This window comes from Myxocyprinus asiaticus, chromosome 26 (genome assembly GCF_019703515.2).
Source record: "Myxocyprinus asiaticus isolate MX2 ecotype Aquarium Trade chromosome 26, UBuf_Myxa_2, whole genome shotgun sequence".
Lineage (NCBI taxonomy): Eukaryota > Metazoa > Chordata > Actinopteri > Cypriniformes > Catostomidae > Myxocyprinus > Myxocyprinus asiaticus.
Window position 1 is genome coordinate 25,155,916 of NC_059369.1, and position 15,991 is coordinate 25,171,906.

The 15,991-nt window shown below is 40.1% G+C and overlaps 1 protein-coding gene across 1 annotated transcript in view; it reads left to right on the plus strand.

Moving 5' to 3' along the window:
- The window catches only part of LOC127417147 (craniofacial development protein 1-like), a 44,636-nt gene extending 32,841 nt beyond the window's left edge, over nucleotides 1-11,795 (plus strand). Inside the window, exons 6-7 of the mRNA XM_051656876.1 lie at nucleotides 3,377-3,535; nucleotides 10,688-11,795. Coding sequence (XP_051512836.1) covers nucleotides 3,377-3,535; nucleotides 10,688-10,778 — 250 coding nt within the window. The 3' untranslated portion in view covers nucleotides 10,779-11,795. The remainder of the gene's footprint in view (nucleotides 1-3,376; nucleotides 3,536-10,687) is intronic.
- The last annotated feature ends 4,196 nt before the right edge of the window (nucleotides 11,796-15,991 follow it).

Sequence of the window (15,991 nt, forward strand, 5' to 3'; positions counted from 1 at the left end):
GCGGGAAGAGCACTAATCCGCAAACACGCCATTTTTTGTTGTGTAGAGGCATCTCGTAGATGGCGCTCTAGCCTGCAAAATGATGTTCATTACAAACTGAGCCAATTCAGGCTCGTTCGCTGTGCTCCGTTCAGGGGCCATATGTGTAGGTTCCACAGCTCTGGCTGGGGATGCCAAATCGTGCCCTGCACTTGAGAGAGCAGATTCCTCCTTTGCGTTATTTCCCATGGGGGGTGTCTAATATCTTCATAATTTCTGGAAACCATGGATGGTTGGGCCATTTTGGCACAACAGTATTTGCATTTCGTCTGCCACTTGTGGGCCAAGGCATCCACCCACAGTGGGGCTTGGGACATGGAGTACCAAAGAGGGCAGTGGGCTGTCTCCGCAGATGCGAAGTCAACTTCCACTTTGCTGAACATTTCCCAAATCCTCAGAACCATCTGAGGATGAAGTCTCTATTCCCCTGCCATTGGCCCCTGGCACGACAGCAGTTCAGATGGCCCGGATCATATGTCGTGCGCAGTGAGAGGAGATGGTGCGTGCTCCACATGAGGAGGTGTTGCACCAGGCTCATCATTGGTAGCGATCGAGTGCCGCCCTGGCGATTTATGTACGCTACCACTGACATACTGTCTGACCGAATCAGAACGTGATGATTCACTATGTCTGAATGGAAAGCCTTCACAGCTAAGACGACGGCTAGCATTTCCAAGCAGTTGATGTGCCACGCCCGTTTCGCACCCATCCAAGTGCCGAAAGCCAGGCGTCCATCACACAGCACGCCCAACCCGTGTTGGACGCATCTGTGGTCACCACTTTCCATCTAAAAACCAGACCCAGCATAACACCCCGCTGATAAAGGTTTGGAGCTGTCCATGGTGCTAAAACAGCCAGACATCAGCGAGTCATGGTGATGCGCACGCGCCCCCGGAACCAGGCGTGACACGGTACGTGATGTTTGAGCCAGCACTGGAGAGGTCTCGTATGACGGCGGATGCTGCCACCATAAAACCTAGCATTTTCTGAAAAGAATTCAGTGGAAATGCTTTCCCCAGTTTGAACTGAGATGGACACTGAGGAATGGTCTGGACGAGCTCGCTTGTGAGTCAAGTTGAACTCCCAAAAAGGAGATTTGTTGGCTGGAAGAAAGTGAGCTTTTCACCAAGTTGACAGTGAGACCTAGGCTGTTCAAATGGTGAAGTATCAAGTCCCTGTGCTCGCATAGCAAAGCCTCTGATTGGGCCAGTAATAGCCAATAGTCAAGGTAATTCAAAATGTGCACGCCATTCATCTTCAAAGGGGTGAGCACCGCATCGTCACATTTCGTGAATGTGCACGGAGCCAGAAACAATCCGAAGGGGAGGACTTGATATTTTGTTCTCTCGAGTTCTCAAGATCAGCCTGTGATGCGGTACAATTTGGATATGAAAGAATGCGTCCTTTAGATCTATTGACGCAAACCAGTCCTGTGGGCGGACGTGTGATAAGGTCTGTTTCTGAGTTATTTTAAATGGCCGTTTTGCAAGAGCTCGGTTCAAGTGTCTCAGATCTAAAATCGGCTGAAGCCCGACATCTTTCTTCAGAAAGAAAAGGTAGCGGCTGTAAAACCCTTTGCGGGCCTGGCAGCTCGGAACAATCTCCATCACGTTTTTTTGCAAGGAGATTGCGAATTTCTGCACATAATACAGGCACATCTCGTGACAGAACCGTCGAGTACAAAATGCTGTTGAAACGAGAGGGTCTGTGTGCGAACTGGATCGAGTACCCATGTTCAATCATTTTTAGCACCCAATCTGACATTCCCGTGAGCGCCCGCCATATCGTTCACTTAAGGGGATAGCGGGCACTTTATATTTGACACTAACTGTGATAGCGCTCCGCTCACCATTGGGAAGTGGTTGTGCACAGTGTGTGAAATGGGGAACAAGGCAAATTCTCAAGAATAGCCTGATCCAAAGTTAATAGGTACATTAAGGTATATGATGGTTTATGAGCGGTTGGGAGGGCGTGGGAGGCAGAATCGTCTCTCAGTACGAGAGTGACGCTAGAGCTGAGCGTCTTGAGACTCAAGTCCTCACAGTGAGGGTGGTGTGTCCCTATGAGAGCTGCTTCGGCGTGGGTGCAGCCCAGGCAGCGAACGCAGCTCTCATGTTGGTCTGACAGAGCGATGTGTCAGAGGAACACTTGCGATATGACATCTTTAGGAAGACGCATGCACACAAGCGGCTCTTTATATGAATGTTTTACATCACTTGGACAGAATATTACATACACACATTGAGATATATATATCAAAGGATACAGCTCCTGCCGGAATGCTGCATGAAGTGGGTAGATGTCTCACTGAGGTGAAGGACCCGATGCCGGTGGTGAGGTGAAGAAACTCTTCGCCAGAACACTAGAAGGGGCGGGTGAATCTTTCGCTGCAAGCGCTGAGTGTCAGGCAAAGAACGTCCTGATGCGTCTGCAGTGAAGTCCAGACTGCTGAAAGTTGCCCGTCGACGGTGAAGAGAGGGCTGTTCAAGATGAGATGATTGTTGTAGTCAAGAAGAGACGATGTTGGTCTTGAAGGAAGAAAATTCTGAAGAAATGATGTTTGAGCGCCCGCTTAAATGGGGCAAATGTGCGCCTAAAGGGGCGGGGCTCAAACACCATTGCCAATCATAAGATTGGTGTTATGATACAAGGGCTTCAACTAGGTCATGGAAAAGGAATTCCCCAAAGTGTTTCACTGCAATGTTGAGTGAACTGAATCGATAGGGAACTCTTCATCTCTTCTGCAGCTTGTAGAGAAATCAGTTTTCTTTTTTCGATCTGCTTAAGTACCTCTTCTTCTCATGGACCGTCATGGGCAGAGGGCAGACCAGCTCAAAAGCGCGCTGAGCCACCTACCGTACCAGATTAAAATTGCTTGTCAATTAGCGCCACCTATTGTAAAGTCGTGAATGTGCTAACAGCTGCCATTTGTTCCGCTTCCTATGGGAAAGGGCCATTTGCCAGCGATTCACCTTTCAGTATCGCATTGTGTTTGGTCTGAAAAGGCCTTAAGACTTATCTTTTTCCATGAAACTGAAAAGGAAATGTTAGGCAGAATGTTAGCCTTAGTCACCATTCACCTTCATCTTTTTCCGTACAATGAAAGTCTGAAAGTGAATGGTGAGGCTGTCAGTCTTTAACATTCTGCCTAACATCATCTTTTATGTTCCACGGAAGAAAAGTTGTAACAACATGATGGTAGATGATGAGAGAATTTTCTTTTTTGAGTGAACTATCCTTTTAAAATCCAACAAAATATTACTAGAACCTTTGTCTCCTAAAATTTCAGCAAAAACTGTGTTTTTTTTGTTTGTTATGTTGATGTTTCTCCATCTAGTGTGAAGAGGCCAGCAGGCATGGGGAGCATTCTAAATCGCATCGGGGCCAAAAAGCAGAAGATGAGCACTTTGGAGAAGTCTAAGCTGGATTGGGATACGTTTAAAACAGAAGAGGGCATTGCAGATGAGCTGGCCATCCATAATCGGGGCAAAGAAGGGTACGTTTCAGTCTCATTAGTGACCCAGACAAATGCATCATATCATATTATCTCCCATTAGTGTCTCACACTGGCTTCAGAGATCTTCATCAGAGCTGAGTAAACATCATTAAGTGTCTTGTGTGCTTAAAGCGACAGCTCACTGAAATATTGTTTTGCAGTGCAGTTTTTTTATTACACATTAGAATTCATTAATTATGTTGCACTGAAGTTCCCTGGACTGAAATTAAAGTTTTTGTGGTAAAACCATATGCTATACATGCGTTCAATTAACATGCTGATCTTTGCAGTTGCTCTTAGGACTGCAGAAACATGCATTAAGTTATAAGCAGGCCCAGGAGCCAGATTCATGAATCATTCTTCAGATTACAATTCTTCTATTTTCCTCTCATTTTCTAACTTTAAAAAAAGTTACGAATATTTTGTATTCCCGAAAAGGCTGTCATTCTCATCACTTTATTAATTTTAATAAACTATAATAAACATCACTATAAGAACTTTATTAATTTTCTTTCTTAAGATTTTCGTGCGTCCGGACCCAAGTTTGCCGACTTGTTTAAACATTTTGTGCTCTGATTTTGGGGGAAAATCTGCAGAATTCAAAGGAATTGATTTAAACATAGTAAAATATATTAAATACAGCTGAGAATGCTAGTCTATTATTGTTAGCTCAAAGCATCATCAAATTAGTTTGGTAGCGACTATATAGTTTTATATAGTATTATATAGTTATTATTTTATAAATTAACATGCAAGAGGGGATTTGTAAAAATTTGAGGATGACGTATGTTTTATTTTGCAGATATAAGCAGAGTTCTGTGCACAGATTCCGCGTTGGCTTGGTTATGAGTTAAATTCTTCACATTCCCCAGCCCTTATGTGTTCTTTTGTGAAAAGTAGTAGCCTGAGGTGATCTGTTTTTGCTGTACACTGATTTTCCTCCACTGTAACACAGAAAATGTGAAAAAGTTGAGCAAATTCATTATGGGCCCAATTATGACCTGTGGTATCTCTTCCACTGTGTCCTGAGATTGTATCGTTCTGTTAAGCAGAAATGTAAATGAGCAGTTCTTTAAGACCTGACTGAGGATGATCCCATACTGGTCTAAGGTCAGTCTTTTGTAGCTCAGTGCTGTATAAATCAATAGAGTGGGACCAAAGCCAATCGAATTTCATTTATAACTGCTTAGCTTTGATGGCTATCTTGAGGAGTAGGTGGTGAGGCAGTGGAGTACAACTAGAGCTTTAGTCAAAAGATTATGACGCAAAGCTGTTGCACCATTGGACAGAATAAAAACCGGGGTTCAGAAACATTTAAGGTAGTGTTTACAGAAAATGAAATGTATCGCAAGTACATTTCTCACTTTTATTAAAGCGGTTTCTTCTTGGTTCTGATTTTAGCTGGAATTGAAACAAGGCGCAGCCAAGTGGCATTTCAAGTCCACTGACTTTAAGGATAAATTTTAAGTTATAATTCAATAGATTTCTGTTTTTGTGTGGACTATTATAGTTTTGTGCAATAATTATATGTTTATTATATGGGTTAAATATCTGAATAAATGTGTCATGCACCATGAGTGTCTCGTTTTTAAGACTGTCAAATTACGTTTTTTTTTTTTTTTTTTGCATTTTGTTTCCATCCACCAATCTTTTCTTTTTTAATAAATACATTTATACTGTATATACAGTACATTTATATGAACATTTCTACATTCACATGTACATTCATGTAGACATATGTACATTTCTACATTCATATTGACATTCATGTATAAATATGTACATACATAGAGTTTGGGTGCCCTTCAGCGACCAATCAAAAGTGTGTGGGCAGACACTTGCAATGCGGGACCACACACTCAACGCCCAATCTCTCCTGCCCATGCAGACCTCACAAAAGAGACATGCAATTACATCATCTCCCTCCCACGTTACCTGTTCCCCAGAAAAACACCTCTTCACCCAACCAACTGCTCCATATTTTCGCTCCATTTTTAGTTAATAATACATTTAAGACAAATACTGGGGGAAAGTTGTTTTATAAACACCAAATTGAAAATGCCATTAAGGATGGGGCTTACGAGAGAGGTTTTCAGTTTTATTATGAACTGATCCAAGAACTAAATTATCGATCTCTCCCCACACACCCTTTACCTCAAAGGTATAATTAAAACTTTCCATTCAAAACTCAAAAGATCTTCTGCTTTAACTGGAATCAGAGTACATATAGAGATGAATGAGAGTGCATTGTGAAAATTGTATGCAGTATGTTTTTTTTACATACTGTAGCAAGCTAATTTTCCTTTTCGGTAAGATACACAAAACCAGCAAGTCCTCAGGGTTACTACCACAAGCCTAAATACATGGTCTTATCTGGCAAATTACAACATTATGTTACAAATTATTATGTTTAAGGGATTGAAAATAAAGTTTGTAGATTAAGTATACTTCCCTTGTCAGGACGGACTGTAGTACCAGTAATCTGCAGATCAGTTTTTAGACTTCAAAAGACTTCAAAAATTGAGCAAGACCATAATTTAGATCTACATACATAGTTGCATCTCTGCTCTACAATTAAGATTAGATTTCATTCATAGTTAGTTTTGGAGGAAGTGAAATCATTTGGCGGAACATTTGTTTCCCTTTGAGCTTTCCTTCATGAACGGATGCCAATTGAGGTGAGTAAATTTTAGGTCTCTTGGATTGTGTGCCTCAGCTGTGGCTGTTAGTTATCTTAGTAGTGCATTTTCTGATGCCTTTGTTTACTTTCTGTTCTCTGAGTTGCGACTACCCCTTTAAAATCCCCTGTCACCGTAGTTACCCGGCCTGCAGTGGGTCTCAGAGCAGGAATTCCTCTAGGGTAATGCCATGCCACAATTTTGTGATGTTGCACCATTCCCAAGATGCATTTGGCATAAATAAAAAGAGGCAGGAAAGACCATGCATCTTGTCCCAAGGGGATGGTAATTCACAATGACATTATCTTTGCATGCAAAGGTTCATGTTTCATGTATTAACTCACTATGCATGGTGGAGTTCCAACTGCATGCTCAGCACTGAGGCTCTCCTGTTTTAAAGGAAAAGTTCACCCAAAAATGAAAATTCTCTCATTATTCACTTACCCTGATGCCATCCCAGATGTGTATGACGTGTTCTTTCTTCAGCAGAACACGAATAAAGATTTTTAGAAGATAGAGCTCTGTAAGGTCCTTATAATGGAAATAAATGGGTGCCAGCATTTTGATGGTCCAAAAGTCACATTTAGGCAGCATAAAAGTAATCCATGTGACTCCAGTCGATCAATGAATGTCTTCTGAAGCAAATCGATACGTTTGTGTAAAAACAAATCAATAATTAAAACGTTATTAACTTTTAAAAAGCGCTTCCTGCCAGCAGTTGGCGCATCACGTAGCTGTCACGTGACATAAGCGTGTCGAGTGGCGCTTATTTACTACAGAAGAACGACAGCACGCAAGCGTTTCGCCATTTCAAACAGCATCAGAGCCCTGGACGGAAGCTCTGATTTAAAGTTAACAACGTTATAATTATCAGCTTGTTTCTTACATAAACCTATCGATTAGCTTCAGAAGACATTTATTGACCGACTGGAGTCGTGTTGATTACTAATGTGCTGGCTAAATTTGACTTTTGGACCGTCAAAGTGCTGGCACCCATTTACTTGCATTATAAGGATCTGACAGAGCTCTATCTTCTTCTAAAAATCTTAATTTGTGTTCTGCTGGAGAAAGACAGTCATACACATCTGGGATGGCATCAGGGTAAGTGAATAATGTGAGAATTTTCATTTTTGGGTGAACTATCCCTTTAAAAGAGGGCTGGTGCTCCTCTTCTTTAATAGATGGAAGAAGAGAGGTGTGTTTGTTTGTTGGGCAGATGGTTGTAGGGAGTGGAAAAGTTGCTAAATTGAAATCCTGGACTGAGGGTTTAAAAATAAAGCTCCTTCGACAGATGAAATTATGGTTTGCCACTGTTTCCATATTTCTGTTTCTCTCAGAGGGATGTGGTTTAGCGGGAGGGCCGCTAAAGGGTTTGGAAGACGTGTGGACCAGACGCAAGCTAGAATAGCAAAGTGCACACTAGCTTATTGCATGCTCACAGCCCTTTTAGGGCTGTTTTAGTTTGGGACTGATGTTTAGGGATGGAAATTGTATGGAATTTAACTATTCTGGTTCCAATTCTGATTTTGGTTCCTTAAAGGTTCCATTACTGATTCTTTTTGTATTTTTGAGAAAGAAAAATGTGAAAATAAGAAATGCATTTCTTAATGGATTTACTGCCCATGACAACCTGTTACCAAATGATGAGATGATTTCATATTTTAACAGAACAGGTTCTTACAAAATGTGTGTTTACAGTCTTTAAGATGTTTTATTCATTAATTCATTCATTTCTATAAGATTCCACTATTACAACAAAACACAATGTGTGTCTTTAACTACACATTGTCATATTAACAACCATCCAATGATCAAACACAGTAAAGTACACAGTAACAATTCTTGATTCCAGTCGGACGGGACATGACGTAATGAATGACTTGCTGTTCAGTATGTTTTTTTAATTCGCTAAAAAGAACTGGCTGATAAGAGTAAATCGTTTGGGAGATAATGCTGTATGTTTTGCAGCCAAGATTCAAAAGAACCGACTCCAAGTCATTCATTTGGGAATCAGACCATGCTGTATTTTTCATGCTACTGATTCAGTAGTGGTGTTGCAGTGCCCCTAAGTTAGGAAACACTTTCATAGTATTTTAATACGTTGTTCTGTCCGCATTGGCAGAAGAATGCGTGTTTAAGAACTGTTAATGGAACCGAAAGTCATAAAAATCGTTCAGTTCTTGTATTTTTCCTTTTTTATTAAGTGGAATGGTTCTTGGTTCCAAACCATCTGATCTTTCCAGACTTTTTTTTTTTCCAAAGACTATAGGAAAACAAGAGACTGCTGTCTAAATGCACGCAGATCTGACAGAGGTCGCATAGTGAGTAAACTCAGGGCCTGCAGTTTCAGGAGGCAAACGGTTGATTGGGCATCTGAGCTTCCAGAGCATGTTGGGATCTAGACACTGGGGAGAATGCCCCTCTGTTGGGATTTAGGGGGAACGGAACAGCCATGAGACAGATTGTGCTCTTTAAACATTGGATTAGTAGAGCATGCAGGAAGCACAATATATATTTGAGTGTTTACCCCATTGTAATTTGTAAACCCAGGATTCTCATCGTGTATTCACAAGAAAGCAGAGTTTTTAAAGGTTATTGTTAACAAAAGACAGCCAATATTTGCATATCAACAACACCTGTTGGGTGATCAGATTCCCGTCCAGTCACTATTATTCCGAAGCACAAGAAGAACTAATGATGAGAATAAAATATGGGAAAGTCAAATCCTGTACTGTTTCTGGCTGTCGGGAGCACCTGCCGCTCTGCATATTTTTCCAAAGAATCCCAAGATAAGGAAAGAGTGGCTGATGTTTATACTTTGAGAAGAATATTTCATTATGGATTATTTTTATGGATCTGTCACTGTAATTTAGCCATCCGTTGCAAAGATGCTGTTGATTGGACAGCACAGACTATATTAGATTACACAGCAAACCTTCAGCTCGCGAGGAAGTGCAGCACAGCACTGGTTCTCATTTTGCACGTGAAGTGTGCATTAACATACGAGTCCTAAAAGGCACCTTAGCAAAAACGGCCCATTGATTTCTGAAGGTCACAGAGAGGGTAAAATTGTTCATTAAAAAAATTACATAAAGGTTCTGATATAAAAAGACTAACATTATATATGGACCACAGAGAAAGATTTTAAATTATATAAAAAATAATAACCCCACTGTGTAGCACCCAGTTGCATCTCATAGCAGAGATGGAGTGTTTGTGTGTGTATTTGTGTCACAGAGATCCCATTAGGACTTCAAACAGGACACAGGCAATCCGTGTTTGCGCTCTGTCTCCTTTTAATCATTGGCAGGGGCGTAATGTGATATCTAATAACATTTCCAGTCTCTGCTGTGTAGCCTCCCATCTCTCTGTGTATAGCATCTGCTCCACGGGATTTGTTAGTGCACACTGCTCTCCAGAACAGTTCAGTTGGACTTCACATAAAGCTTTCTGTAGGAGATGCCCGTCTCTGCCCATCATCAGCCAGCTCCCTGTACCTGAACCCAGACTCTTAACTATTATGAGGAAAACCACAAAACCAGATGAAGTCAACCTGAAAAGGCCATTTTATTTTCTCTATTCTCTGCGTCAGTCCCTGAGTCAGCCTGCAAACCAGCGAGACTGTGTAATGCACTTATAACCTCCAGAGCTCATAATGTCTGCCATATACATCTACAGTATATAGGTTTACTAATTAATTAATTCATTAACAACTAACTTTACTAGGTTAACAAAATTTTGTTTGCAGATCTGATTTTTAAGACTGACTGTCTGCATTGTCATTTTGCAATCTGATCTGTATATTCAGACAGTGTAGCCAAAATCTGGTACACTTAAAGTGGTTGATATTGCAATGACCCAGATAGCATGCTGCGAAGAGAATCTCTCATGCAACAACTTGGGGAGAGTAGCTGTTAATATGGAGAAAACGGAAAACTGTACATTTTGCCGCAAAATCTAGGTTTCCATCCACATATTTGTATTCAAATTTTGGTATATTGCATAAAAAATGCTTGATGAAAATCTCGAAAATACGCATAAAACACCTGAAGACATGCGCATAAACTACGATTGAAACACATCGAATAAATTCCTAGATGCATCAAAAATATCGCTTGTTCACTCATTCTACAAAGTGAATACCACATAGTGTTTTATAATTTAGGAATGAGTTAGTGTTAATAAGTGAACAGCTCCACTTCAGACATTATTGTGCACATTGTATGATGTTACAAAAACGTTACATCACAAATGATGAAAAACTACTCAAAATCCATTTAGACTGTTCAGATTGCAATACATTTAAAAAATCTGATTTCAAAACGAATATGGATGCGAAGAAACAGCGAGACCCACTGTTTCTGTTATTGCCATTCTTGCAGACACCATGGAAATGTTTTTTATTACTTTGTTTGTGCACAGTACCCACTATCATCTCAGCATCCCACTGTCACTATTCTGTATTTGTCTGTAGATACGTGGAGCGCAAGTACTTTCTGGAGAGAGTGGATCAGCGGCAGTTTGAGCTGGAGAAGACTGTGCGTCTCAGCAACATGAAACGATGACAAGATGAGACACAGATCAGATCTGACACTGATCACAACACAGACTTCATATAGACACCCTTAATACAGACTCGTCCTACCCTGATTGCCTTTTTGTGTTGAACTCCCTGCCTGTTACAGTTTCACCAAAAACACTTTTTGTACTTTTTTTCAAAGACAGCTCTCCTACCTTCTCTTTTACTTGCTGTCCACCTGAGAAACACTGTCATTGCATGAGATCAAGACGTGAGTTAACCTAAGTGAATATAGCTCTGTTCCTTTAAACAGTATTGCATGCTCGCATCTCTGAGGGCTTCCTCACCATATAAGAGCACTTCAGAATTTTTCAGAGCTTTGCAACAGTTCAGTCTTGAAAATAAAAAAAATTAATTCACCGTAGGATCTCAGCCACATCTAAACATCCACTGAGAGTGACGTTAAAAGGGGTAGCTCACCCAAAAATGAAAATACAGTCGCAATTTTGTCACCCTCGTGTCATCACAAACTCATATGTCTTTCTTCAGTGGAACACAAAAGGAGATGTTAGGCAAAATGTTAGCCACAGTCACCATTCACTTTGATTGCATCTTTTTTTTTTCTACACAACGAAAGTGATTAGTTACTGAGGCTGTCAGTCATTAGCATTCTGTCTGACATCTCCTTATCATCATTCAGGTTTTGAACAACAATGGGGTTAGAATTTTCATTTTTGGAAAAACTATCCCTTGAGTGTAACTGTGACAGAAATCCTTTCTTAATCATCAGTTAAGGCTTTTCAGCTTTTAAATTATACTGAAATTCTTTTGCATAATTCACATCCTCATTCTGACATTTCAGGTGCTCTATAGGGTTCACTTTATTGCATCTGTGTGCTTTCTACATGCAGGCATTCAGTGACATTGTTTGTTTAATTGTACCCCCATGTATACATATTATTGTCTTTAGATTTTACTTTAGTTAGTTGTTGTTTGGAAATTACTCCATTTGAAACAATGTGTTTCACTGTTTGACAGAAATAAATCATGTCACTTTCTTTTTAAATGAGCCTTGTCTTGCTGTTAATTACTTTGACCTACTAATTAATGGCTCTGCCTCCTCCCTAAGGGTTCATGGTTCATCTATAACTCATCCCTCTCTGCTAGCTTGTGCCTCTTGATGCCCTACACTTTTAGCTCCATCACCCACTACTGACTGGCCTGTGTCTTCTGAATTATCATCTAAAAGAAAGAGATCAGGAGGGTTTTAACCCCAATTTTCTACAAGAGAGGATTTCAGATGCCCCATCATCCTTCCCCTTTGACAAATATTATAATGCATGGAGTCTTTCTACACTGTTTTCTAACAATGAAAGTCTTGTTGCAGAGTTTCATATTTCAATTCTAAAGACGATGTGAGTGGTTCATGCCAGTACCATCACAACGTTAGGGTGTTGTTGGGTAGCTGCTTGGGCATTTCTGTTTGGTTTCTAATGTATTCTGAGTGTTTTTTTTTTTTTTTTTTTTTAGAGTGAGTAACAGTTTTTTGTTGTTGTTGTTTTACATTGACCTGATTAAAGCAATAAGCCATGAGAGATTGTACCTTACAACGATTTTACCTCAGGTAAGGGATGTTCTGCTGTGGTCACACTAGGCTTTTGAGCATGCAAAATTATTTCAAACATCGCAATGGATAGGAGATGATGTCACACTTGAGGGCATCTAGTTTTAATAACTAATAAATAAATATATATTTTTTAAAAGGTTCAAATTTAGCATACTCACTTTTATTGAGCCAAAAGGTCCACTGGTGACATTTTAATTTATTGGTCACACACGTTTCGTCAAAAGAATTCACAGGTCATAGTTCAACACACTTGAACATTCGTCCTCAGCAGAATGCGAAATTTCTTCGCATGAGCTTGCATTTCCTGTCTCCTGCGATTTGATACGTTTGAATGGGAGTAAATGGAGCCATAACATAAAGCGGAGTAATATATTTAATTATCCTAACTGCAGCAAGTTGCAATTGCCAAGCAATGTTTAAATTTAGGTTTAAAGTCATTTTACAACAGCTTCGAATGTGGCTCATCCAATTCTGTTTTCTGTTTCTTAACGTCTTCGTTTCCAAATTATGCAGTAATGGAGAGCATTTTTAAACACTATTTTTGGTGGAAGAAAATGCCTTTCTAGTGTGAATGAGAGGTGTAAACAATGAAACAAATGAGCTTTCAAACGAAAACTTATTAGTGTCCAACATATTAGTGTTCCATTAGTTTCCCTTTGCAATTGCATTGATTTTACTACGTTATTCTTTCATTCATACTGGAACTGTGTTTTCCTCCAATGAAAACAGTGTTTTGAAAACACTCCAGTACTGCATACTTTGGAAAACGGTGATGTTAGAAAACTGAAAACGGAATTCCCAAGCAAAAAGGGTTTACATAATGTTGACTATATTGCAAGCGTATGCCAGAATCCACACCTTAAATGGGCCAATTTGATGATAGGGGAAATTTCTCTGTATTTAAATCTTTGTATGTTTACATTGCATACAAATGTGAATTTGACAGCCCACCCACAAGTCGCCCGGCCCACTGGTAATAGTCACGGTGCTCCCTATGGTCAGTCCATCCTTGCCTACCATGTGAACATACACAGAAACAGTCCTGACACAGTGCAGACACGTCACCTAAAGACACTTTATATCTGTGTACTTTTTAGCTTGCATATAATGTAAAGAACCATGCATATCGGCCATGTGCATGTCGACACTTTAGGGATTGTAGGACCATAGAGGGGTAGCCATGCTTATGTTTATTCATGTCCTCTCCAATCCACTCAAAGTCAATGGCAAGTGTATGGGATTCAGGAGTGAACAGGAGCCTGTCGTCCTCATCTTTATTCAAATGCACCTGTCCTCTCCTGATTTTACTTTCTCTCTTGAGTCTGAGCACTGATGTTAGCTCCCTAAATAATGCCCTCATCCCTCTCCTCCTTACACTCTCCCTTTTTTTCACCCTCTTTCCATTTTCTCTCGCATTCATCTTGCATTACACTTAGACTTGATGACACGACTCTGATTTTCTGTCCCCTCTTTCTTTTGCAATTGTCTCTTTGCCAGTATCATTAACTTTGACTTCTACTTCAAAGACTTTTTCCATTTTATTCTTATGTTCATTCATTTTTTGCCATTCTCTTTACTTTCTCACCTTTATATAACTTTCCTGTTCGGGCCTCTTTTTTTGAATGGTTTCAGATAGCATTCAATAGTAACAAATAATCGGTTACTATTAATTAGACAGGGGTGACTTCATTTAAGAATGCACTCTATCCTTAGAAGTATAGAAGAGTCATTAGAGAAATACTTCAGCCAGAAATTAAAATTCAGTCTTTTCCTCACCCTCATTTCTTTTGAAACCAAGATTTTCAATAAAATAACAATTATTTCAGGCGGTTCCTCACAGAAAGATGTTGTATGGCTTCAGAAGACTTGAAATATAGTATACGAGTCATAAAGACTGCTTATATGGTGCTTTTTTTTTTTTTTTTTTTTTTTTTTGGAGCTTGACAACCCCTATCATCCACTTTCATTTAATGGAAGACAACAGCTCAGCCATTCTGCTAAACTTCTTCCACGTTCTATGGAAAAAAGGTAATACAAGTTTGGATGGAACAAGGTGAGTGTGAGTAAATGATGACAGAATTTAATTTTTTTGCTGAACTACCTTTAAATCCAAAAAGTCAGTAAAAGTAGGCAAACATCAATTGGTACTGCAGTCAGAACACACAGATATATGTTTAGACCCTTAGCAGTGTTGTATATAAAAAGACCTTTATAGAGCTACAGTGCCCGGTTGCATAAAGCACCTTAAGTGTAATTTTCCCTTAAGATCACCCTAATATTTCCCTTAAATTTAAGCATTATTTCCTGCAACACCCTTAAGTGTTACTTACAAGTGTTACCTGTACAATCAGCACTGGTGCCCCCCAGGGATGTGTGCTCTCCCCACTACTCTTCTCCCTCTACACCAGTGACTGCATCGCCAAGGACTCCTCTGTCAAGCTCCTGAAGTTTGCAGACGACACCACTGTCATCGGCCTAATCCGAGATGACGATGAGTCTGCATACAGAAGGGAGGTTGAACAGCTGGCTGTCTGGTGCAGTCAAAACAACCTTGAGCTTAACATGCTCAAAACGGTGGAGATGATTGTGGACTTTAGGAGGAACACCCCAACACTGACCCCCCTCACCATTCTAAACAGCACTGTGGCAGCAGTGGAGTCATTCAGGTTCCTGGGCACTACCATCTCACAGGACCTGAAGTGGGAGACACACATTGACTCCATTGTGAAAAAGGCCCAGCAGAGGTTGTACTTCCTTCGCCAGCTGAGGAAATTCAACCTGCCACAGGTGCTGCTGATACCGTTCTACTCAGCGGTCATTGAGTCTGTCCTCTGCACTTCAGTAACTGTCTGGTTTGGTTCAGCTATGACATCAAACATCAGAAGACTACAAAGGACAGTTCGGACTGCTGAGAAGATTATTGGGTGCCCAAACCCCCCCCCCCCCCCCTTCAAGAACTACACACTTCTAGAGTGAGGAAAAAGGCTGGAAAAATCACTCTGGACCCCACTCACCCTGCCCACTACCTTTTTGAACTGTTGCCTTCTGGCCGACGCTTCAGAGCTCTGAGCACCAGAACCGTCAGGCACAGGAACAGTTTTTTCCCACAGGCTATCCATCTCACGAACAGTTAAATTGCCCCATTGAGCAATAACTATGTGCAATACACAGTTTAGTCTTTCTTATATTTATCCAACACATCCAACCTCTTCTGCCATTTCATTCTTCTGAAAGAAAAAAAAAACAAAAACAAAAAAAAAAAAACATTTGCACTGTTCATAACAGATTGTATTAGATTTGCACTACCCATGTGTATGTGTGTGTGTGTGTATGTATGTATGTGTGTGTCTGTACGTATGTGTATAATTTGTTTTTATGTTTTATTTTTTATTATTATCTATGTCTTGCTGCTGTTTTTGTATTGTTTTTGTATTGTTGTACACTGGAAGCTCCTGTCACCAAGACAAATTCCTTGTATGTGTAAGTACTTGGCAATAAAGCTCATTCTGATTCTGATTAAGGGTTTTTATGGTTAAAACATCATAATCCCTTACGATTTCCCTTAAGTATTTATTTTTTAGTTAAAGGAGCTATATGTAATATATTTACTGGACTAAAGCATAAAATTATCA